The sequence below is a fragment of the Astatotilapia calliptera genome, chromosome 2 (genome assembly GCF_964374335.1).
Source record: "Astatotilapia calliptera chromosome 2, fAstCal68.1, whole genome shotgun sequence".
Taxonomy (NCBI): Eukaryota; Metazoa; Chordata; class Actinopteri; order Cichliformes; family Cichlidae; genus Astatotilapia; species Astatotilapia calliptera.
In genome coordinates, this window is record NC_137423.1 from 22,575,728 (window position 1) to 22,602,384 (window position 26,657).

The 26,657-nt window shown below is 39.9% G+C and overlaps 1 protein-coding gene across 2 annotated transcripts; it reads right to left on the reverse strand.

Moving 5' to 3' along the window:
- Nucleotides 1-279: 279 nt before the first annotated feature.
- Nucleotides 280-23,731, reverse strand: LOC113033752 (endothelin receptor type B-like). Of its 2 annotated transcripts, none has more exons than XM_026187835.2 (9): nt 23,659-23,731; nt 6,575-7,080; nt 5,189-5,301; nt 4,899-5,103; nt 1,432-1,581; nt 995-1,128; nt 798-906; nt 638-710; nt 280-536 (listed from the first exon to the last, which is right to left on the reverse strand). In XM_026187835.2, the coding sequence occupies exons 1-9, from the start codon at nt 23,663-23,665 to the stop codon at nt 430-432; spliced, it is 1,404 nt and encodes a 467-aa protein (XP_026043620.1). In that variant the 5' UTR covers nt 23,666-23,731; the 3' UTR covers nt 280-429. The 2 variants fall into 2 exon arrangements, with proteins under 2 accessions (XP_026043620.1, XP_026043628.1); XM_026187843.2 differs by lacking the exon at nt 23,659-23,731 and adding an exon at nt 10,283-10,439.
- Between the last annotated feature and the right edge of the window lie 2,926 nt (nt 23,732-26,657).

A 26,657-nucleotide genomic window follows, 5' to 3' on the forward strand; every position in this document is an offset into this window, starting at 1 on the left:
CGTCTTTAGGTAACACAAGCTCTCCGTGTGCTTTGTGTTGTTTTCTTAGAAAAATAGAAGCTACATTGTAAAATTACTAAGGGTCACAGTTTCCCTCTAGCTTTCCCCGTGAGGTAATAAAGCTTCAACAGGTAGTGTTTTTCAGTGCTTATTCATAGCTACACAAAGTACTAAGGATAAATATGATGGTAAGTTTGCACTCTATATGTAAATAATACTGTACATACATTTACATAGTGGTTTGAATAAACATTCTGTATAAATGCATTTTTAGTGTCACCGAGTTGTCCTCTAGAGAGGCCTCAGCGTAGGAATATGAACGTGTTTATGTAGCATCGGTTTCATCAAAGCTTTTGCATTTACTATTACAGCCTGAGGAGGCACACTTCCATTATTTCATCAGCATTTTGGGGTTGATCTTTGAGTCTTTCAGTCTGCGGCGAGTCCTGTAGAAGTGACTCCAGGTTCCCCTTCTGACTCTGATCTGAAGGCCAGTTTGTTGGCACTGAGACTGCTGTTTGTCCCTGATGGGAGCACTGGTGTGTACAGGAGGAGGTGTGCAATTAGTGTGTTTGCATTTATGAAGAGCTTGTGTATTTCTGACTGGAACGGGAGCTGGAGCGGTCTAGTCCGTTACCGTGGCATGAGCCCTTCCAGCGTCCTTGGTCATCCAGATGAGATGTTCTGTAACACCAGCAACACAGGCAAGACTACGAAACAGCAAAAAAATATATAAGGTTTAGACTTTTGACAAATAGGTTTTCTTGTAAAACCACATTTGTAATTTTATTGCATACCTGGAAACAGTTTTTAAACTTTTGGCTGACAAAGTAGAGGGCAATCGGGTTAATGCAGGAGTTTATGGAGGCCATGTTGATTCCAATGTAATCCATCACTAACAGGAAACTGACAGATAAAAAAGCCAAGGTTTACATGCAAGACTACAGGAAGGTTCAGAATGGAGAACAATCGCACTGGCTATCTACGTGCCTACCTGAGCAGCTCACAGCGGTCGGGGTCATCCTCCTCATAGATTGTTTTCTTCAGAATACGGCTGAGATGAAGGGGCAGCCAGCAGAAAGCAAAAATCAACACCAAGCAGAACACTGTCTTTGCTACTTCCCTCCTCTGCAGCACACACACACAAAGAAATCAGAGGAACAGTAAGGTGACCATACCCAGCTCTTGATCTAATCACAATTCACAGGTTACTGTAATGTGTGGTGTACAGAAAGAAAATTTTTGCTGTCATTGGTTAGCTGTATTTCACAAACTAATATAAAGATCCACTGTGCCAGTGAATTTAGTCATTAGTTTGAGTGACCAGTACTCTCTGAGAAGAAGTGATTCTTGTAAATTATAGCAGACATCGCCATTGCATAAGCTAATCAGTGTAATGGTTCCCAGCATGGCTGTCATCTGCATCTCTACCTGCTTCATGTGGTCATTGAGTGCGATGCGCATGCCTTTTTTGCGGCTGAGCATCTCACAGGACATGAGAGTGTAGAAGATTCCCGTGCAGACCAGAGGGAAACAGAAATAGAAGCCAAACAGCCACCAGTCCTTCGCTTCCTTGTAGAACTGGGAAAAAAACAAAACAAGGGTACTGGAAAAAATACATATCTATTTTTCAAGATAATGTCATGTTAAACCTGTAAGAGGCAGGTACAGTGCAACTTTGGTCTAAGTACATAAATCCATTTGTATCTCATTTGATCCACAAGTTTCCCAGAACTCTGCGTCATCAACATAATCACTGTTTTCCTGGCCTGTTGTACGTCTTTGGTGGATTAGCTGCGTCTTTGCTAATCTTTGCTTATATGGATAATGTTGATATTGTTGCTGATATTTCAGCTTGAATATTTACTTTGTTAAACCAACATAAAATTGTGTGTATTATATTTTACAGTACTGTGCAAAAGTCTTGAGCCACCCCTCTGTTTTTAAAAAAAAATTTTCCTAGGAAAAGTGGAAATAGGTGAAAACATACATGGAAATACAGCATACAAGGAAAAATACGAGTTTGTAAAATTGCAACAACCTTGAAAGCCAAAACATGACAGAGCCTCCACGGTGTTTTACAGATGCTGCAGACATTGAACTTTTACATACATGCTGATGATGACTTTCTTATTTCTTAAGGACATAATTTTCAGATACGATTCCTCTGACATAGATAATTGGATACATCTTTTTTTTAGGCCAGCCACTTCTTTTGCACCAAAACATGTTTTTGGGAAACACCTTGATGGTGCAGAATATTATTTTAATGCAAACATTATTTGGCTTCAAAAACTTTGCTGTGTTTTTCTGTTTTTTTCTTTTTTAATTCAGCTCAAGAAATGAGAACAAATAATGTGGTTTTTATGACAGGCTGCATTTAAAAAAGTGCCTAACGATACAATTTAAACTGTTTTTTTGCCAAGTTGACTGTTATGTGTAGACAACATTTACTCATCCCTCATAGATTAATGTTAAGCAGTTTAACAAATGAAAAAACAAAGGGAAAAAAAGATCCTCTAAAAATGTTTAGGCACAAGGACCGGACTAAAAATGTGTGATGATGCAGGCGATGTCCAAACTAAATAAAAACTTTGAAAGACCTTCAGAAAGCCTGGAGGACTTAAAAAAAATAACAGAAACTCTGGTTTCCTGGAGATTGTAAAGAAATGAGGAGTGGCTTATGACTAATAAACAGTACCTTGATTCATAGCAACAATCAGCTTAAATCTGACTATTGATCAAAGCTGACATTGTAGGTTTATAAGATAATTCAAATCCTGATGACACATTAAAAGCCAGCTTCCTGCTTTGTTTCCACTGAACTGTGTGGTTCCTTCCTTCAGATTTAAAAGAATCAAAATATCTTTGTGATTTTGATCCTGCTGCGTGGCTTTATCAATGAACTGTGAAAAAGTAATTTGACATGTTTTGCCTGCAGTGTGTTGTATTGCATTTCTTTGCTGTCACTAATAACTTACTGGCAGAGTGATAAAAGGAACCTGATTAAAGAAACACTCTAATTGTATCATTGCTGTCCAGGCGCTTTACTTTGAAGAGAACCATTCTGTTGACATTTGCACTCGAAAGTAACATCAGGTGCAAGCTGAATAGAATCCAAGGGGTTTATTCCCCCTCAGCCCAATCCTAACAGATCCAAATCAACATGCTGGATAACTTTGACCATGTGTTTGTGGGAAAGTTTAATAATCCCTATCAAACATTTTGAATTGATACATAACTCCTCTCTGCCAAACTGAAGTTGTTTAGATCATATATCTCAGAAAGATGTAAGTATCCAGCTGTTTGGAGTTTTTCCATGTTGCTGGTTTTCATATTTTCTCAGCTAAGGCGGAGGTTCAGACGGCAGACAAATTAAAGGAAAAATCTGAACCTTTGACCCGGCAGCATCAAACATTTTAGTCCTGACGGGAGAGGTCACTTCCTCTCTGATCAGCTGCAGCAGTTTCACCTATCTGCAGAGGGGTCGTCGTGTGATTTGATGAGTTTATAATAATGTGAATCACCAATGACGAGGCACACTGAAACTGTTCTAGAAGCACATGGTGGCCCATCGCCTAACTTAGATATTGTGTGTTGTTCTTCTTCTTTAAACTGCCACCCTGTCTGTAATTGTTGGCAGGATTATTCAAAGACTAACAAACTCGATTTTATGAACGTCGGTGCAAAAGGACAAAGGACATGGTGGAAAGAAGAAGCTATTTTAGTTTAGCGCAGATCCCGATCGCTTTCTTTAAAAAATTACAAAACAGGACAGTGGATTTTTTTCCACTTTTGGTGTAGACCACTGATGTAAGTGGGAATAATGTGCAGCTGCAAGTTAATGTAGCCCACGGGAGGCTTTAATAAGCGAACAGGAGTTCTGTGAGGTACATCCACAACGTTTCAAGAAGGTACCTACATCATTTTAAGCTCTTTCTGCTATAAATTAGGTTCAGCCTGGAATCTAACTCTTACCACATTCTTGCCAACAAATATTACACACGACTTCCCCGGGCAAACTGATGTTCTGTGATCAACACATGGAGCTGTGCTGATGCATTTCTTCGATTTACAACAGTTTAGTTTTTCTGTACTGAAGGCAAAATGCCTGAGACATGTTGTTGTTTCTACACTTCGTATTTCTCAGGCTGTTTATCATCTGTTTTGCGAACTCATGGTATAAATTATAATGTTATGACACCCTTAGTTTAGCATATCTCAAATTTATTCTGTTTATAGCAAAACACTAGTCACCTTTAATTTAATTCAGTTTTTTTTATATATTGCACCAAATCGCAATAATAGTTGTCTCAAGGCTCCTTATATTGTAAGATAAAGATCCTACAATAATACAGAGAAAACTATCCAACAATCACATGACCTCCTCTGAGCAAAGCACTTGGTGACAGTGGGGTGAAAAAACTCCCGTTAACAGGAAGAAACCTCCAGTAGAACCAGGCTCAGGGAGCCATCTGCAGTTACTGGCTGGGGGTGAGGGGAGGAAGAGCTTGTATGTTATTTATTGTGTTAAGTGTCCTGCATTTTAATGAGAATGTCATCATTGCCAGTTGTTAGCCCAGTGTTTAAGTGATTTTTAGAGAATGCTATCAAGCTGACAGCCCAAATTAACATGGTGGACAACGTGATCATGTTGCAGAAATAAGAGTATAGGCCAAAATGTAGAAGAGTTTAACAATATCTTGTTAATTTCTGTGCACAGTGATGAAAATTGGGAAACCGAAGGTAGCAAAGGACACCTTTTTGCAACAACTAACACCTTATGACCTTAATACATTTATATAAAAAGTACTTGTGCAGTTTTTCCACCTCATACTGGTGACCTCTACATTGTGATGCTGTAAATTTTGACTTGACTGTGACAATCTGGTGGTTACCTTCATAAAGCTTGTGGTCTGTTCTGGATGCAACAGGCAAACCCTCAGCTTGGTGCCTCTGTATGGTATCTCCAACATGTCGAATGCGAGCGCCTCGGGAACTGCCAGCACCACAGCAAGCAGCCAGATCAGTGTCACCTCCACAGCTTTCCACAGTGGGATTCCCATCCCTTTCACCCTGCTCCATGATGTCACTGCATGGTAGCTATAAACAGAGACATCCATTAGCTGCTTTTAATACTAACACTTGTCAGTGTCTATGTATGTGTGTGGAGTAGTGGTGTACTCACCGGTCAATACTGAGTGCGCACAAGCTGAGGACGGTGATTCCCACCGACGCTTTCTGGATGAACGGCATCAGCTTACAGACGTACACGCCAAATGGCCAGTCCTCGGCTAACAGCTGCAGGAAAAAGAGACGGAGAGGAGAGAGTTTTGTAAATGTAAGAAGTTCACCTGTGTAAACATGCGGGCAGACCTCTTTGAGGTCCATTTAGGGGTCCTTCTTTCCTCGTGTCTTCTTTCATTAATACAGCTTCTAATGCCAAAAGCAACAACAGCATGTTCCTCGTGACTGCCAAGTCCATCTCCCAGGGGCAATAAGTTCTGCTCAGGGTCAGGACAGCATGTGTAACAACAAATTATGGCCACACATCTGAATATCAGAAGGGACTTTATATTTTTCAGCTGCTCACAGCAATCTGTACTGTTCGCTAATCTATCAGAGGTTGTAAAGCCTTCGCACTCTAAATGTTTCTTCATTAAATCAAAAAGTTGAAATGCATCTTAATACTCCCACAAAAAAGTTTCAAATATTGTTTTTTGGTTTAATAAGCTCTTGCAGGCTGGGATTGTCTGGCTGCACTAAAATCTCTGACCATTGGATAGTGCAAGTGAATAAAGTCCTTTCTATGAAAATCCTAGCATAACACTTTACATCTGCCTTTTTATGGGTTTGACAATCCCTTGAAGTTTTAGGTAGACAAGTCTGCAACATCAAATCTTACAAAGCAATAAATAAACCTGATTTATTTATTCAATTCAATTCAATTTTATTTATATAGCGCCAAATCACAACAAAAGTTGCCTCAAGGCAACTTTTGATACAGAGATAGATACAGAGAAAAACCCAACAATCATATGACCCCCTATGAGCAAGCACTTTGGCGACAGTGGGAAGGAAAAACTCCCTTTTAACAGGAAGAAACCTCCGGCAGAAAAAATTACAATTATCAGGTTTACATTTTAGGCAATGTAAACTGCTTTAGCTTGAAGTAATACTAAAGTAAAATACAAGATGCATCCTCAGCTTTGGTAATAAACTGAATCAATATTAAGTTTCTACATATTGTGTAAGTCAGCTAAATTATTTAATGAAGACTTTGTCATGCGAAACTTTCACTTGTATTAACAGTGAATTGAATTTTATTCAAAGATATAACTGTGTGATTTTAACACAGCAAACAGTTTCTGAATTAGAGACCTGAGAGACAGAGATCACATTAAAGTGACAAACTCCAAAATGAAGCCACAAAAAACAACAGACAAACAGACTCATAGCTGGCAGAGGGGTAATCCAGCAACCAGTGGGTAATGTAGCTATGTCCATCTTTTATGTACAGTCGATGTTAAACTATGAGAAGAATCATAAAGACACATAGTATAAATCTGGTTACCTTGTACACATTGATGGGGATGGCGATGACAATATATAACAGGTCTCCCAGTGCCAAGCTGCCAATGAGTACATTGGGTCCATTCCTCATACATTTGTTCTTATATATGATCCTGAGCAGTGTTGAGTTGCCAATGATTCCCACGACAAAGATCAGGCAGGATATGATGGTGTTCACATATTTGAAGGTTTGCTTGATCTCCGTGGGGTTTATGCACATGGGGGGGTGCGAGCTCCGTGGTCGGCCCGGCTGCGAGGGTGGAAGAACAACTGATGCGTTGTTGTTGCCGGGTTCTAAAGCTTCAAGCCCACTTTGGGAGTCACGGACGAACCTGGAGGCTGCAGCCTCCGCAACCATCAGAAGACACAGCAGTGTGATGGCCCTCATCTTCACAGAAGCCTCACCCAAAGGTGCACAGAAGTAAGAAAACAAACACTTAAGGCACACACACGCATCCACCCACTGGGTCTTGCTCCACAGCTGGCAACGTCTGAGTCCAAGTTGTCCTGCAGAGAAAATAGTTCAACCATCAAAACAGAAAACTTGCTGCATGTGTGAAATGAAGACAAGCCTTCCAGAATGCATGCTGAGGTGAAAACCAGCAACGATGGTGAGTTCACCGCTTTGGCCTAAAGTATTTCTAACAAATGTTAGATTCTCAGGGCGCATAAAAAGATATTTATGGTTTGAAGAGGATGACTTTTGATTCATCTAGAACGCCAAAAGCACGTCTGTGTTTTTGTTTACCCTATAAAATATTATAAAATATGTACTTGTTGCTGATCCTGTGATTTTTCAACTTGGGGTTCACATTTACAGTTCTGTACCAAATAATTATAAAAATAACTACTGAATGGATTATTAAAAAGTTTATTACATATAATAATGCCCCTCTGAGCATGACCAACATCACCAGGTGCAAATTTAAATTTCTCCTGTGCTTTGGTTTATGGTGAAAATTCTTTTTTTGAAGAAATTAAAAAAAAGAAACCCGTTTAACAATCTCAGCGACCCCTGCAGTATGTTCATGGATCAACTAAGAGCAAAATCATCCCCACACCATTGAGCCAGCCTATTGTCGCTCGATCCAGTAATTATAAAACAAAGCAAACATTTCAAGCACAATCCTGAGTAAGCAATTTGCTCTTGAATCAACAGGCGTCACAATATATTTAACTGAGTACATGTGCACGTATATTAAACACATCATCAAAGCAGCGTTTTTATGCGATGAAAAAGAAGCTGTAAAATAAAGGCTGGTGAACAAAGGGAGCAGGAGGGATGAAATATTGATGAAAACAGTGTTTGTGTGTCCCGTGCGCTCTAACATTGATTCTTTCTTTCACTCATAGAGGACTCTAACTTGGCTATGAGCCCTCTCAAGAATCATGCCCCCCCCCCACCACACACACACCCTCAGAATGGCCTGGAGCATGGAGGGATAAATGGGCTGATTGACGAATACAACCGCGTCTATAGAGACATGCTATCGGGGTGAAGACGTACACACACGCTCACACACCACACAGACACACTCACACACACATGGGTACAATCTTCATCTTGGCGCAGATGAGCAAACCTCTTTGACATGATGGTTTGGAAAGGCAACAATTTGCGGACACACAGGGTTACTTTTAAATAATCATGTCAGAATACACTTGCATTTGCAAAATTTAATGCAGTTGCACTAAAAGAAGCAACATACGCTTGAGCGCATGCACACACACACACTCGCTCAAAGACAACTGCTATTCATAAATGCATTTGACTGAAAAACACTAGTTGGTTCTGTTCTCACACACAAAGACAGAAAATCACATGGGTCAACTCACACACATATCACAAGAAATCAGTTTTGAAAAATGTGGCCATCGTCCAAACGTATGTCTCGGTCATGTGAATGATGCCTTTGTGTTGTGTAACATGGCAGCTCATTAGGCTATGTTAGAGCAGAATTGTCTGATTTAATTGGAAACCTGAGTTTTAACTGGCCCGATCCTCTTAATCTAATAGATTTGGCTTTAGAGACCATCTCCAACCTTTAGCTCTGCTGGCTCCACATCTGAAGAGGTTGAGAGAGAGGGAGGGGGAATGTTGGCAACCAGCTGAGCAGCAGTGGAAGGGATATTGCGGTGGTCAGATAGTGTATGCCTGTGCGTGGGGGCTGAAGGTGGGAGCGCAGAGAAGTGTTGAAAACTGTGTTTTTAAAAACAATGAAATGCAGGAAGACACAAGAGGCCAGGACAGGAGAAAACTGACAACTTGATCTACCGTACAATTTGGAAGGACAATAAAATAGGGAGGAATGCACAGGAAAGGGAGAGCCAGAATGAAGGAGGGGGGTATCTGAGCTACAATGAAGAAGAGGGCAGAAGTCATGAGAGTGACCTCAAAGTAAGAGATGGCAGGAAGATTTTAGGAAGCATTTATCCTCAGCATAAATTTCCAGGATGTCCATGATGTGAGGAAATGACATCAAACTGTCTTAATTTTCTTGGATCTTCACATTCTGAATTATCCGAGCAGCACACAATAAATGTGACTGTTGAAAGCAACATGTGGTTTTCATCCCAAGCTGTGGAAAGGAGGTGGCTTCATTTTATCATTAATTTTATAGCGCTGGCTAGATAATTAGTTGGCAATAAAAGTGCAACAATCAGATAAAGCTTCGCATGCCTTTATGACTGAAATGATTCCCTGCGGCAGAATACAGCCGCTGAAAGTTATGTATTTTTTTTTAAAAGTGAGAACACAGTGCGCATAAACCTGAAAACTGTATTTTTAGACAAAAAGCTTGGGAGCTTGTATATCCGAGCAAACAAATCCCGCATAAGTAAAGTTTATGGGAATATTTGTTGAACATCGTCACGTTGTCCCTGCTGTTTAGAAGCGCAATGTCTAAAATCATGTGCACATCATCACAGTGCCGTTTTACATGGCTGTGAGGGGATAAAAACCAATGCTTCCAAATGTTTCCAAATCCACCGAACCTGAATTTAGGTAATAGTTAAACAGCCTCCTTTAAAAAAAAAAAAAACCCCTATTAAAGTGTTAAATGTTTCTCCGACAGTGCCCTGCAGGATCTCCAGGGTGAAAAGATCCGATAAATCCTCTCTAGCAAGAAGGAAAAGCTCTTCAAAGCTTTACTCTTTTGATGGTGTTGTGATGCATTCATGCCACACATTTTAAAGACAAAGCCTGCGCGCTTGCAGGTTCTGGAAGCGACAAAGGTCGCAGCCTGAGATCAGCTGGTGATGCGGCGCACAAGCCGCTCGTTTTCAGCTCTGCAGCTGTCCGAAAACTACACGATCATGCAGGAGCATCAGAGGGCAGGCTGAAAGTAGGTTAAAGCATTCATCAAGTCCGGCACAAAGGACTGAATGGGTTCAAAGCAGTAAATATAAAACTCTATGACATGGCAACAAAACATATTTGGCATGCAAAGTGCAAACTTCAAAAAGCCCGGAGAATGCAGTAGCAGACGCACAAGAGCAGTTAATATATACACAAAACTGCAGATAGATAGATAGATAGATAGATAGATAGATAGATAGATAGATAGATAGATAGATAGATAGATAGATAGATAGATAGATAGATAGATTGTAGTCTAGTATAACATAACATACATTTGTTGTTGCCTCTCCATATTTAAATTGAATCAAATGTTAATTATTAAATGAATACCAGCTTCACTCGACTTACCGGACCGCGCTGTTATGATGTGCTCAAACTCAACGTTTTAGATCAATATTCCTCTGATTGGCCCGAAGCTGTTTGTGTGAGTTCCTGGCGTTCAGAGTTCACACCGTGCTTAGCTGTGCGTAAAACCTCCCCTCCCTGCTCCGCCTGCGCTCTGAGCAGCCTCCCGACAAGTCGAGGGGGTTAAATACCCAAGCCGGGAGGTTGCGAAAGCAGCCAATCAGACACAGCCATCCTTTCCATTGTGTTGTCAGGATGAATGCAGGAAGACTTTAGAAATACATCTTTTCAATACTGCAGATGAAAAGCTTATCGGATTGTTCCCGCAAAATAATAAATGTGTAATATATGACCTTTCCTTTGCTGTTTGCTTGTTTTATGGGAATCTTTTTTGCCTTCAGCCGTTCTCCACTGATGAGCCTCTTCAGAATCATCGACTCCATCTCCAGGGGAAAACTGAGGTGGGTTGCACCAAATATATCTCAGTTATTAAAACACTGATTCACCTGGACCACCTATGGGAAGCCTCATTCATCCATTCAAAAACACACTGATTTTTTTTTTTTTAAAGATAACATTCATCCACACACTCACACTCCAATGGTTGTATCAGGGGAAACTTGCCTTTCTTCCACATGCAGGCTAGAGGAACCAGGGACTTAACCACCAACCTTTCGCCACAGCTGCCCCCGTGAAATCTTTTATCATTACTTTAACTGCTGTAATATGATCATTTCCCCCAAAATAGGTCAAATAAAGAACGTATTATTTATCTTACTGCCCACATGACTGAAAGATGATTACACACAAAATGAAAATATTCACATGATTTATTCAAATGGAGGAAGTTAGGGTTGTAACTGAACTCGGCTATTGAGGGTGGGCAGTTGCAACAGTGACACATATGCTGTTACAAAAATGTATCCTATGTTTATGATATGACTGCATGCATGACTCTAATATGGAAACATCTTTACAGGCTGCAGGATCAGAGGGTTTCACATCTGCCTTTTGCTGTTACTCTAACCTGCAGGTGTGAACTTAACACTTGTTTTTATTGCATGCATTGTTGTTTGATGACTAAGTGCTGTTTAGGTATTCAAAAGGTGCAACACATGCATTATCAAACAAACACAAACACACTGTGTGCTTTCATTTTTTAACAATCTTAGAGTTTAACAATTCAAAACATACAATAACAATAAAATCATTTCTCTTTGTAACAAATGCATGCTTGCACACTTACCCTCTGCATGTGTGAATCCTTCACAACACACACACACACACACACACACACACACACACACACACACACACACACACACACACACACACACACACACACACACACACACAAAACAAAGGACCTTTCTGTGGAGTCTGTTTAATGGCACCCATCCCCTGCTCTATTTTGGGACGCGACTATTCCTGGTGCATCATTATTGTCATTACCACAGCCTCAAATTATTAAACCATTAACAGACATTATCACCATTACACACTCCTTAATGCAGCATTGCTCTGCACCTGTGTGTGCTTGAGGAGACGGAGGAACCGAAGAGAGGATGTGTTGTTGTGCTTCTAGAGAATTTGGCCTTGGCAGATGCACACAGGCACTTTTTAAAGCTCTTCCTTCTTCCTCCTCCTCTACCACAGGAAGCCACCAAACTCTGAAATTGGAAAGCAGCAAATACGACAGCTCTTCAAGTTGGAGTCTATTTTGTTTTCTACTCAAGAAAGAACAGAGGTTGCAAAAAGACAATAGAGGAAGACAATGATTGATCTTCATGTGTGAGTTAAGTTTCCATGGCTCCACCTTCAGGCTGATGTCCAGTGGGAGGAACCTGATGAGCATTTGTTGGATATGATGTTTCTTGCTGCACAATAAGCCTCCTGGGGCAAAACTCATCCCCAAACTTATTAAGACTCTTTAAAAAAAACAAACAAACAAACCCCTCACATCATTGCTGAAGTTTTTCTGCCGCTTAATTTCTTTTCACCCATCTGAGCTATTTTTTTCCTGAAGGCACACAAGTGCACAGTTCATTCTTCTTTCTTCAGCTGTAATGTGATAAATCCAATTTCAACACATCATGTTCCGCTTCCAGAAAAAGCACAAAAAGAATCGTTCTTGTATCTTTCATTTATGCCTGCTCAACCTCTTGAACTCTGGAGTTTTTTAAACTTTGAAAATAAAGCCACACTTCTTCATAATGCCACAGCACCATTACTCCATCACTTTGTAAATAAGGTCTTCCCGCAAACTCAGAGATGTTTGACGTCTTTTTGTAATGAGTTATGTTAACTGAAAACAAATATCTGTGGGTTTGAACAATGCTTGGTCACGCAACATTAGTTTTTAACAATTGATATCACCAAGTTCATATGGTTAAAAAACTTAAGGGGTGCTGGATCTAACCTGATGAAACATGACGAGTTTATCCAGCAGACAGGACTGTTTTAACCTGGCACCATCTCTTTTTTTCCCTTTACCGCTTATCCGATCTTGACTGTGGTGGGGCTGGAGGTTATCCCAGTTTACCTTTGGGAAAAGGTGGGGTGCAAATTGGAAAGGTTGCTAGTCAAGGCTTCTGGCACCACCTCAAATAACATCAAAAACTCAAGAAGACTCTGGAGATTCTTTGTGTCAAATTTTGGCTTTGTATCTGATAAAATGAATGATGAGCACTGCAATATGAAATCCTGCACTGGCAGAAAAATGGAATGAACTTGATGACTGATTACATTTTTGTTGATGTGAATATCTGAAAGAGAAGTCTTTCTAGGGTGTAGCTAACCTGACAATTTGCATAATGGGAGAATATGTAAAATTTACTGGTTAACAATACTGGCCAGCACCAGCAGCTCAAATTAATCTCTTCGTGTAGGCTCGTGGAAACATGACTTTTGACATAAATCTAGAGAGGCCAAGCAGCACGAACAGTGAATGCACCATCTTCTTCTAAATGTGAAGACAAATGGAGGCTAAATGTTTCTTTTCGCTAAACTAAAACTTAATATGTGCTTATGAAAACTTACAATATATTTTATTTTGATCTGATTTTAAAACAGAAAATATGAAGACAGTAAAATCAGGTTTTAGTGGCAATATACATGCATACACCAGCAAAAAGAAACTTCCCAAACCAATACCATCCATCCTCTGCTCAACAGGGAAACATAGCACAACTGTACATAGATATAAGTACAAGTTATTCTGATACGTCAACACTTGATACGTCAACACACAAATGCTGGAAGAACCATCACCTTCAGATGACAGGAAATTGGTTAGGATGCTCAGAAACAACACAGGAACCACCATGAAATATGAACTCCTGAAACACCAGTCTCACTGCCCACAGTGAAGTAAAACATCGCCAAACACTCAAAGAGGCTGATTAAGAAAGAAGCACCCACTCGAAAATCAACACCTTCAAGCTCAAATGGCTCACATGGACAAGCTATGGTCAGACAAGACAAAGATTAAGCTAGCTGGTCACAATGAATGGTTGAGCTGGTTTTTATATAGCATGTCTCTTCTTTACTTGTGTTCACAGTAGTAAAGGTTTTCAAACCTAAGAAACTGTACCAACTATCAAGCATGCTGGTGGTACCATCATGCTCTGGAGCTTTCTTGCAGCCAGTGCTAATGCTGCATTGAACAAGGTGAATGAAATAATGAAGACATTCTTCAACTTCACCTTAAATCAACAGCTAGATGGTTGAAAGTTGGACACAATTATATGTTCCAACAGAACAAGGATCCCAAAATCCCAAATCCACTGCTGGAGACAAATAACATTCACATGGCCAATTTATAACACTTAACCCAGCATGCATGACTCTGAATTATGAGGGGCAGCGTGAGCTCCCAAAGGAAACCCACAGGGAGAACATGCAAACCCAACACAAAAAGGCTCCAGTCAACCAGGAGGTTTGGATTAGAAGAAGTCCTGCTGTGAGGTGACAACGCTAACCAAAAAGGCAAACATCTCATTCTGTTTGCATCTTATTGTGACGTTTACACCTTATATACAGTTTTTGCAACCGTGAGAATAGCCTGCAGGACAAAATCATCAGGGGATTGCATGCAGTTTTGCTTGTCCTGTTTCAGCTCACTTGCTACCGTCAGCTTTCACTGATAATAAGAACATAAAGTACTGCCAAATGCCAGAACTGCTCTTTTTACAACACCGAGCCGTCCTCTATTGGTGTGCTGCTGTGATGTGGAACATTGCAACCTTAAAATGCATCCCTCTGGCTCTTGCTGTTGTATCATTCAGGTGTTAATGGAGAGATATTTTTTCAGTGGTGAGTATTAAAAGTTCTGTTTTACACGCTAATCATTTTTAAGGAGGGGGTGCCTTTTTGAAGGTAGATTGAAATAAAGAGGAAAGGCTAAGAGGAAAGTTCCTTGAACTAGTGGTCAGACTACACTATGTGCTGTAAGTCAGCGGTGCCCAACCCCCGGGTGAGTCGTTTGGTACCGGGCCGCGAGAGTTGAGGCTCAGGTGTGAAATTTATGGTTTCGGGGGTTTTATCAGTTTTTATTGTTATTTTTTTATCGTCGTTTATCGTTAAGTCGGTTTCCCTGGGTCTTTTCCCGTGTGTTATGAATAAACCTCCAGTTTTTTTGGTACCGGTACTGGTTTTATTTTGTTGTATTTATCCGCGACACCTTAAAGGCGTCTGTGAAAATAATGTCGGACATAAACGGGTCTGTGGCACAAAAAAGGCTGTAAGTTATAAGGAAGAAAGTTATCAGATAAAGTGTCTCATTCCTTTTGTTTCTAGACAAAGTAGCTCAATCTGATGATTTTTGGTAACTTTTACAGAAAGATCCAATTTCTGTGGTTCTTCTCCTAAGGTCCAGAGATTCCAAAAAATCTATTTTCTTTTCTTGGTATCTTTCACTAAAATGATGCTAAAACCCCAAAACATCTCTGTTCTGCAGAGTTTAGCTGTTTGCCACTGGAGTGGTGACAGGAAATGAGGGAGAACATCATGCTCAAAGAATAGTGAATATTTGGATGCATAATACTCTCCATGTTCTCCAAATGTGTGAACAGGGTACAGTTGGTACTGCTATAGTGCTGACAAAATAATGGTTCATTGTTTACTCTATTCAGCTGAGCTAGCTCCGGATGGATTGGATATTTGTGAGGGGAAACAAAGATTTAGAGCACAGCTGAACTCAATCTTTCAGTGACCAGACAGACTTAAATCTCAGGGGACAATAGCCATTTTTGCTTTGGCTTGATGGAGCTAGAACTGTATATGAGTGATGAAGTTGAATAGGTGGAGTTTGGATTCCACAGGAAGATTGCCACATTAGGATGCTGGAAATTAAACAGCATTGTTAGGCCTCCTCGCCAGACTTCACTCATCACTGTTGCTAAAGCTGCAAAGAACTCGTGTTGGTCCACTGTCTCAGGATTGCATATTCCTGCCCTTGCATCAAGTCCAAGTTATCCTTTGTTCAACAGTGCTGTGGTGCAGAAGGATCTGTCTGTTTTATGGAAGTACTGGTTTTCCAATATAAGTACAAATCATCCTGAAGATGGAACAATGGACGCTGTGTACAACTGAGAGATGAGTTGGATTTACAGTTACTCTGGTTTTGACTGTTTTTAAACATTTTGGTTTGAAAAAAATAAATAAAGGGAGGATCCATTCATATAGGAAATTATCCATGAGTCCCCTTTTAGGGTGGCAGCATAAATCCTAAAGCATTTTTCAGATTTCTTGTAGAACAGACCTATGACAAGAATTGCATAATTTTCCTTATTTTGTCCATCATTTTGACATAATAGTGGACACTACAACAACAAATGGTACATTACCCTCAGAAGACAACATAAATGCATAGTGGGATTAAAAGGCATGAAGGGAAAATGAGAGAAAAGGTGCTCAGTGCTTTGTGGACTATCTGGAAACACATTGTCTGGTCTGTTTTCAGGGCTTCTGGAGTAGCCAGTTGATATTTGAGCAAAAGTACTCAATTACAAGCAAAACTATGAAGAGAAACCCCCCCCCCCACACACACACACACAAACAAAAAAACCCAACCCCCCCCCCCCCCCCCCCCCCAGAAAAAAGAACAACAACAACAATCTGCCATTGAAATTGGCACCAGCTGTTTAAAGATTCTCGATATTTAAATACAGAAACTGTTCTACCTTGGGAAGAGCCAAGGCCTATAGCAGTATAATTCAGCGATGGCGAAGGATGAAGGTGATAAATCCTAAGACAAATTGTGAGATGGATTGACTGATCAGTTTGCCGTTGGACTTAAAGATGAGCTTTGGCTCTGAAATAATCCTAAAAATACAGCTTTAGACTGACAGGATCAGGGGATGAGTTGAGCAGAAGGTGCACATGGTCCTGCCAAAGACAGCACCATTAACACTCTAATAGTTTCTCTTCTGCACGCTGCTGCTTCTGTAGCACGATACCACTTGGCAGGAGAGAGAAGAACAGTAGGCAATATATTAGAGAGAAATCTCTTCATTGAGCTTGGAATTTATTCTTTAATGAAATCCAAACCAGCTCTGTGATTTTGTTTTCTCTCTTACGAATAAAGAAAATACCGCTGGATATCAAATGTACGGAAGACTGAGAAAATTGCAGCATTACTCAATAGGTGATTTTCCCAGGGATACAACCTGAACGATTTGTCATGAATTTCTTAGAGTGTTGGATGATGAGATCTCTGTGCCAAATATTTACCAGAAAATTACGTTTTATGATAACTGCAGTTTTCCGGTAAATATTTGAGTAAGGTTGGAAATTGTCATATAGTTGGTGCAGAGGAAAAGCACATCTGGTAGCAATCTGTTTTGCAGCTCTGTATTACGTTTAGTGTATAGCTGGGCCTAGGCATGTGTGCATTAGCACTGACGAGAGGGTTATCACAGGGCTATTATGAAAATCCCCCCTCCCTGCTCTGTCCACACCCGTCTGCTGTAATTTTCAGAAACGTGTACAAATTTGATTGATGATGTGAGAAATGGGAAAAGGTACCTTACACTGTACAAAGTTTCTTCTTCTTTTTTTAATTTTTGAAGCCTTTCCAATTAGTAGCTCAGTGATAACCCCAAAGTCACACTATGCACACATGTTGTAACCCTCCCTCAGTACGTGAACAATTCCCACCAGCCCCTGGCTGGTTCTACCCTTGGGAACAGGAACAGTGACTTCCAGATGACATCAACATCTAGGAAACCTGCTGCACGCATCCGATTTATTATTGAATAAGCAACGTTTGCAGTGCTGGCTTCGGGGCAAAGGGTCTATTTAGCAACAACATAACAGTACGAGATAGCTAGTGTCAGAGTCAGGATAGGTGGGTACTTCCTTTCCGCTAAGGCCCTGTGCAGGAAACATCTGATACACAAAGACAGCATCAGGGATGCTGATAACTTCAAGGGCTTGAATGTTTCTTGTTCAGTAGTTCTCAGTTTGGAACAATAGCTTGCAGAATAATTTAAACGTGCATGACAGATTTAGAAGTTCTGTAACTGAAAACCTCAATAAGCTGGCATGTGAACTTAATAAATCTGACCTTCCCTGATAAGCTTGGTTCCCTTATTGGACTAATTTTATGGGAAAGATTTGGGATAGATCTTCTGCAAAAAATCCCCAGCATGTGACTTTTATCCCTGCAAACATGGTTAAAACAGCAACAATGTCTTCCCAGTCAAAACTGGTCAGCTAACAACATTTATTGACAACAGGTTTGGTTACTAAGTAGCTCTGAACCTTGTGAACAATTATTAGCCAAAGTATATTTTTGAGGATTCATTTTTACTATTGATCAAGTAAAATGCTAAATCCAAAATGCTAAAGTCAAACCTGAATGTCTATGAAAGCAAAAGTGAGGTTTTGGCTTTCCTAGAAGAATAGAACAAGTGAGAGTAATAAAAAAAATCCCCAACAGATTCTAAATCTAACCCCACCTCCACCTTGCTGGCATCTGATTTGAGGTGGAGCTCAGTGCATGTTTCTGGTCTAGCCACAGTCCCGTCTATCTGGCCCATGAAGAGTCACTCTCATGTCATCAGTCTATAAAATCTTTGAAAAATCTGTTTTCAGATGTTTCTTGGTCCAGTCTTGATGGTTGGGTTTCAGCCTGCCTTACCTTGGTCGTGTCTCTGAGCACTTTTGCCTTTTCAGAGTTCGTTAAAACTCTTTTTACCTCAGGAAAAGGAACTGCTTGACAATGATGATTTTGAACTTGAAAAACATGGAAGTTCATGCCTGTCTGAGGTTGAGAGGTTTTACAGCCTTAAAACACCTATAATAATTGTAAAAAATAAAGCTGGCTGCTTTGCAGATTTCACCTATTGCAATTTATTTTTAGAACGTGACTCCCGCGGTAAACGAGGGACCATTGTACTACACCATTACTATGTGAAGGTTGAACCAGTGGCATCTTCCACTCACTTATCGATGCTTGGCTGTTCATGAAGCTTTAATACATCTTTAGTACAATACCTGACTGGTAGATGTCTGAATGATGTTAACACATATAAAACATAATCATTTACTATTTCTCTCCTCCCTAGTTTTCATAGAGGACATCTGTATTGAGGGGAGAAAAAATATCCAGACAGATCATTCTCATGTGGTTTAAATGTGGTTTCCAGCCCCAGTAAAGCTCAAAAACATACCATATGTTCATTGGTTTAGAGCTTCGGTGTACTGCCTGGTTCTCCTCTAACACCTGTCCCCCCCCCCCCAAATACAACGTAAGCAGGCTGAATGTCACGCTACAGGGAGGCCTTTGCTGTCATCTCTCTTATTTTATCACCCTCTGCTGTGGGTTTCTTGTGGTTTTCAGGAGTTCTGGAAAATCTGACCATAAATAAATCACTGATTTTATTTGTCCCTATGGGGCTGTTAGTCATACTGCAGTGGGATACACCATAACCAGTGGGTAACCCATTTAGCACACATAGACACATGAATGTAACACTAAATCAGGAATTTAGAAGCACACAATATAGAAAGCCATGCATGCACAAAAACAATCTTTTTTTGGTTTTGGGTGGATGGGTTATGCTAACTTATCTAAGTCTGATCAATGTCTCATTTTTGTAGAGTCCATGAGTACAAAAGGAAAAAGAGGACTGACATTTAACTCTGATAGCGAGCTTATGCAATTGCATGTCTGGCTGTGTGGCGCTGAAGTCCCCAAACAATTCTGCATTTTCAGTCGAACTCTTAAGGCGAAGATCCTGAGTCCCTTCTCAGTTCTAGAAGCAAAGCTCACTGCTGTTTTAAATATTTTTTCTCATGATTTTATTAATAAAGAGGTCAAGGCCGTGGGTCTGAAGTCATTCTGAAATTTGGGAAGTTTGGCTTTAGTTCAGGAAGCTATCATGGATTGTTCCCACTGTTTGTGGACCCTGTGCAGTAAAAAGGACAGAGAAAAAATATAAGAGTAAATATAGGGACTGTTGTTCTGCTCAATAGTCAAGCATTTGGGTACTTATATTATCAAGGACAAGACATATTCCCTGCTAGCTCTAAACACAAGTATTTATTTTAAATACAGAGGCTGTAACTGTTACTTTAGCTAGGATCTTATTAACCTTTTATTATTAGCCATTTCACACACATGAAACTTTACTAAACAAACTATAATAAAAGTTCAGAAAGGAATAAAGAACCAGACAGATAGAACTACTTAATATTGTTTTACCCCTTCACCTGAAAACAGCTCCCTGAATGCAGATTACAATAAGACAGGCAGTTCTTTACTACCATGTGAATGATGGTAACAACCATTTGGTGCTTCCTTCAGGTCTGGACTGTAAAATAGTGTCTCTCATCACCCTGTGTGTGCAGAGATGCACGTATAACAAGTCTGCTGTTCCATCTGTATGAAACACTGAGTAGTACAGGGCGCTGATTGAAATCTGGGATTGTTAGAACATCCTAAAATGGTTTTCATTTGAGTATTTTTTTACAAGTGTAATTCTGGTATGCCAAAACCAAAACAAATCGTGTTACACTCAAGAGATCTAGCATCACATGTACTGAAAACCTGATGGTTTTCTCCAGTGAACATTGATTGAAACTACATAAAATTATCTTTGGAGAGTTTGGAGATAATAAACATCTGAATAGTAATTAAAAATAAAATCTGCAGCACTGTGCAAGTCTTTAGCCACTCCTTATTTCTTTCTATTTGGCCTTCATGGTATCAGACTGTGCCATTTTTAAACGGCATCTTCAGTCCAGTCCTTGTGCCTGACCATTTTCAAATGATTTTTTTCTTTTGCTGTTTTTCTGTTAAACCATTTAACACTGACCAGTGAATTCAAGCACAAAAAGGCACCTAACTCAAAGGAGGACACAACGCTGTGTCTACAGAAAACTTAGTAAAGAACTGAATTTAAAATGTTATCTTTAGGCACTTTGTTACTAACAGCCTGTCACAAAAACACACATTTTGCTTTCATTTCTTTAGCTGAATATATGAAAAAGGCCAAGAATAACACAGTTTGACAGACATGAAATAATATTTTTACACTAACAAGGTGATTGGCAAAGAGCTATCAGCTGGAAACTTGGCGTGGTGTCCAGTGTTTCCTTTGAGGAAACTGGACTGGTGGAGGAAAAAGGTATAAATGTCAGACCTGAAAACCTATCTACAGCAGATGAGCAGGATCTGAAAGTCATATCCTTAAAAAAAGAACTGACAAAGGAACTGAGAGATGATTCATCTTCTGTTCACCTTATCAGAACTGCTCTCAGTGGAGGGTTGGCTATCAAGAAGCCATTCTTAAGAAATGAAAACAGGGAGAAAAAACTGATATATGCCAAATTATACATGAACTAGACTGAAAATCAGCGGCAGTGTTATGGATGGATCAGTCCAAATGTTAAAGCTTTGGTTCAAATAATGATCAGTATGTATGGAGGAGGTCAGGAGAGCACTATCATGTACAGTACAATCTGGAAGGAATCTGATTGACAAGAGCTGCATTTTTCAGCACGACAGTGATCCCAAACACTTTGTAAAAACATACCTGGATAGAAAGACACACTATGGATCACTATCCAAGGCCTGCACAGAGCCCAGATTGCAACATTATTGAAGTAGTGTGGGATCATTTTGATAGAGAACAGAATAACAGACAGCCAACATCCAAAGGAGAACTTTTCAATAAATCACTCCATCTTTTTCCCATTTTCCTAGCAAAATTCCAGACTATTTGCATGGTAGTGTAGTATATTTTTGTCCATTTCTAAATTCCTGAAGTGCTAAGGACTCTACCAAACTGACCTCTGAATTGCACACACTGTCTTAGATGTTTGACGCCATAATTTTATTTTGTAGATTTGATTCCAGATGGTTACTGGGGGAATAACATCCCACATTCCTAAAAAGCAATTGCTGGTTTCTTCACTAAAAAGAAGCATTTTAGAAAAAACATTCTGACAAGTGCTCATCCTGCACTTGCCACCTCCATAGCAGGTTTAGTAAAATGTTTACACTACTCCATCCAATTCTTGGCTTTGTGCTTGGTGATGAAAGGCTCGGCCATGTAAAGCTATGCTGTTAAACTCCTGGGCCCGTATCCCTAAAGAATCTTTGTGCAAAAAGTGGCTCCTAGCGGCCAAATTCTAAGAAAATTCTCGGAGTCGTGACGTTTTCTTAGAATTTCCCCTAAAAGTGACACGACTATCCCAGTTAATATAAAAGCTATTCCTCAAGATTCCTAGCGCTTAAAAGGGCTCCTAAGGCGAGATCTGCTAAGAGCAGGGAAGAGGACTTTTAGTGGCTTAGGAGTTCCCCTAAGCAGCTGCACAAAATGGCCAACAGAAGAGGCAGGAGAGATGTCCTGCAAACACTGGATGACAGGGAATTATTGAGATGCTACAGATTGGATCGTGCAGGAATCATGTTTGTGGTGGATCTCCTCAGAGATGCAATTACTTCACCAACTCGACGCCACAACACTATTACACCGGAGACGAAAGTAATCACAACCCTGAGGTATTTGGCAACTGGGAAAATGCAACAATGCAGCAGTGATGACTTGGGTCTGCAATCACAGACATTGCTAAAAGCTGAGCCGTGTTACCCTCGTTAAGACCACACTGGACTTGTAACGTTGTGATTTCTACTTCATTAAGGACAGCCTCTTGAGATAGGCCATCTTGTTTTCAACAGGGTCCATATGGGAGTGAAAGTACAAAATATGCCAGCTAGGATATTAATATGAGCAAATAAGACACGAATCATTATTTGAACAGGGTGTAATGAGTTTAAGTTTTCACATATTTTAGATTCTAATGTTAGGCTATAACCCCTACAGCTTACTATTCATTTTCCAGATATTTTCTTGAATGTGAAATATTATTTACAATTACAGTCAGCATAAGATTAGAGTATATAATATGTTTATTGATTTGAGGGTACATCCTTTGCTCATTATCACCAAAAGCTCATTTCCATCAAACTTGTAGGATCAACCAATCACGGCTTTTGAAATGATGACTCATACCTAGCAACGGGGTCAACCACACCTCCTCACTAAGATAGGATTTTCCATCCATTCCTTGCTCAGAGTTCACTGAAAATGTTCTGGAATCACTTCTAAGCTAAAACTCCTGGCAAGGAATTTTTAGGTTAAGTTAGGAGCTCTCTGAGAGGATTCTCAGAATCTTTAGGGATACGGGCCCTGGTGTGCACTGTTTGTGCTGATGTTAAAACCACAGGAGGTTTGGAACCCTGCAGTTACTGAATCACCAAAGCGCTGGCAACTTTTGAGAACTATGGGCCTCAGCACTCAGTGCCTAGCTCTGTATCTTTATGTGGTTTGCCACTTTGTGGCTTCTTTGGTGTGGTTCCTATTTGACTCCATCTTACAGTAGAATCAGTTACATCTGATCGTTCAAGAGGAAAAAGTAGCAGAGACAGAGGTACAGTAAATATAATATGATAATATTTGTTTGCTTTAATTATCTAGCAGAACGTAGTGTTAACCTGCTAATTTGCTGTTGAATGCTAGTAGCCTTTAGCCTAGCATGGTTTGCTAATCAATAAATAGCTAGTTTTAAGATCAGTTAAAGTGCTTTATACTGTGGCCTTGAAAGCCAAACGGACTGCAACTTAAGAAAATACCAGCATTAAGAAAAACGTTGCAAAAGCACACAAAACACAACGGAAATAGGACAAAAGAAAACGGAAATAAGAAAAAACATATTTCCAAAAGCACAAGGGAAATGTTTCTGGGGAGACAATAACTCGACGGACAAGTTGCAGGATCAAAACATGCTAGGTAAGTGTGTTTTAATCTTATGATTCATATAATACTGATGATAGATTTTTAGGCTAATAGTTAGGCTAACACACTTACCTCTCATCTTTTCTTTCCTCGCAAAACTGATAGATTCTCCACTTCTTGTAAGTGTCTGCCAGCACAATTCTTAGCTTATGGTTTCCGCAACTGGTCCGTCGGGTTATTGTCGCCCCAGAAACATTTCCCTTGTGCTTTTGGAAATATGTTATTTTTTTGTATTTCTGTTTTCTTTTTTCCTGTTTCCGTTGTGTTTTATGTGCTTGCAGCGTTTTTCTTATTGCTGGTGTTTTCTTAAGTTGCAGTCTGTTTGACCTCTCAGGGCCACTGTAGCTTCAGGATTAGGAGTCACCTATAGTATTATAGATTACTTTGTCCACCTTAAACTCCTCAGTGAAATTTTATTTTTTAAAGATTTGATCTATTCAGCAGGTGTTACATTTTCTACATTTTTGTTGCTATCTGGTTATAGTATTAAACTCTAAATCAGTGTTGAAGTGCACACCGTGAATGTTAATACTAAATTTAATCAATAATTCACTGTAATGACAATACATTTGAATCTAAGTAGAAACATTTGCTTATTCAGAACAAAGCACTGTATATAACACTTGTACAGTATAGAAAATGTCAAAGACAACGCCATTCAGTTCCTTTCAGGAGTATATGTAAATAGGAAGTGGAATTTACTGCAATGCAAGGGTGGGGGCGCCACCTAAAATCTGGCCTAGGGTGCCAAGTGGTTAGAGCAGGGGCTGTGTCCCCTACAATGCTCAATTCAGTGAGCTGATTAGAATGACCATTGTTTCACCAATGTTTGTAAAATTTATACACCTGTGACAACGGGACTGAAAACTCTTGAATCTAAATATTAAGAGTTGTGGCCCGTCTACTTTGTCCATATAGTGTGTCTCAGTATTTGGTTGCCGTTTGCAGTCTGCTTTCAGGGCAGATAGCATTGTTCAATCAGGCTTGTGCAGCCTTTGGCTTCATGCAGGTAAACAATCCTTCTGAAGTGCAGACGAAAGAACGTATTTGCAGAAATTCAAAAACACCGGCTGTTGTCTGATGACAATTTAGCTTTGTATTAGCGTTTTAAAATTCATCAGCTTTTGTGAACAATGACCCGGAAAACAGGAAGTTTTTAGACTTTAGCTACATCGGAAACACTAAAATGTTGCCCAATGTGCCCAGAGGCTATGTCAGCAGACTAGACAAAGGGGTCTCAGATTGCTAACAAACTACCCAACTGTTTGGTTAGACAACCATCAACGGTCCTAATAATGTGCAGTGATAACAAGTATGTAACACTTTGTATATATGTAGTATCTACAGAAGAATACTAACTTTGTCCAGCCAGCTTCAGCCTTTTCTTCTGTTTAATTTAGGGAAATTAAACATACTGTATATGTCAGTTGGCTATGTATGGGCTCAAAATGTGGTCATAAATATTTTGTACTTGTAAATCGGTTTTGTGCTTGTAAAAAAGATTTGTATGTGTAAAAAAAATTTGTGCGTGTGTAAAAAAGATTTGTGTGTGGACTTAGCCAAAAAAACCCTGCAAGTTACAACTACGAATTTTGACCCTATTTTTCTTCCTTTCATCTGATTGGTGAATGTCATGTCAATCACAAATGTAACAATCCAATCAGAGAACAGATGGGTTTGGCTGTCGGAGGGGCACTTTTTTGAACTGCAGGTCCTTGAAGGGTAATCTCTATATAAATATCCGATAGCAGTTAGGTCCCCTAACTTTCAGCAGTTGTTGAAAGGATAAAGTTGTGGTATGTCAGTGGTTAGAAATACCATTATTACTTTAGGATTAGTTTAACACAACGTCAGGGCTGACCCGGGACCATTGTTGTGAGTCACAGCGAGCAGCATAAAAGTCCTTTCACATCGGACGCAGGATGTGCTGCCAATGCTAATTGCTAACTAAAAGCAAAGGATCCAGAATTTGTTGCTGGCTGCTGGGCTCTGTGGGTTTTTGCAGCAGCTCTACCTGTACTAGTTGCACCTGCTCCTTGTCGTTTTTATCTCTGACTTTATGTGAACTACAAGAGTTTCTGGTTTTTTTGCTAGTTCTTCAAATGTTCAATAAAAACATGTATGCTAATTCATAACGAAGAAAGCTTTGTAATGAAGACTGTCATTTCCAAAACACTGCCCCCCCCCCCCCCCCCCCTCTGCGTCCGCAGTGCTGTTGAAAAGGCTGTGGAAGTCCCTGTATTAAACACGTAGTCCTGTGACACAAAAATCACCAAACTCGGACGACCACAGGCTGTTTTCCTTCGTGGTGATGAAGGAAAACGCTGGGTTGGCATGTAAAAGGGCATTTATTCCCTTCAAAGACCTGCAGTTCAAAAAAAGCGCCCCTCCGACAGCCAAACCCATCTGTTCTCTGATTGGATTGTTACATTTGTGATTGACATGACATTCACCAATCAGATGAAAGGAAGAGAAATAGGGTCAAAATTCGTAGTTGTAGCTTGCAGGGTTTTTTTTGGCCAAGTCCACACACAAATCTTTTTTACACATACAAATCTTTTTTACACATACAAATCTTTTTTACGCACACACAAATCTTTTTTACACATACAAATCTTTTTTACGCACACACAAATCTTTTTTACACATACAAATCTTTTTTACGCACGCACAAATCTTTTTTACCCATACAAATCTTTTTTACGCACGCACAAATTTTTTTAACACATACAAATCTTTTTTACAAGTACAAAACCGATTTACAAGTACAAAATATTTGTGACCACATTTTGAGCCCATAGCTATGTTGCTCATCAGATGATGACATGTCTGTAGTAACTCAGAAACAGCATGAGAACGTCAACAACAGGCCATGCGCTCTGCTATAAAACAGTAGAAGAAGAATCTTTGTTAGTTGGTCTGTCTGTACCACCATTGTTTGTGTCCGTCATAGTTTGTCCTCACCGTATCTACTGGATAATGGCTCAGGAACAAGGTAGTTGCTCAGGTTGCCAGATAGGCAACTCAGACTGACTGCAATCCCTCTCAGACAGACTGATGGTTTGCAACTA

Bases quoted from the DNA above. Each gene is read 5' to 3' on its own strand.
- LOC113033752 (XM_026187835.2), bottom strand. The intron at 5,104-5,188 runs GTGAGTACACCA...CTCTGTTTATAG, and splicing joins TGCGCACTCAGTATTGACCG to CTACCATGCAGTGACATCAT. The intron at 1,582-4,898 runs GTAACCACCAGA...TTTTTTTCCCAG, and splicing joins AGACCACAAGCTTTATGAAG to TTCTACAAGGAAGCGAAGGA.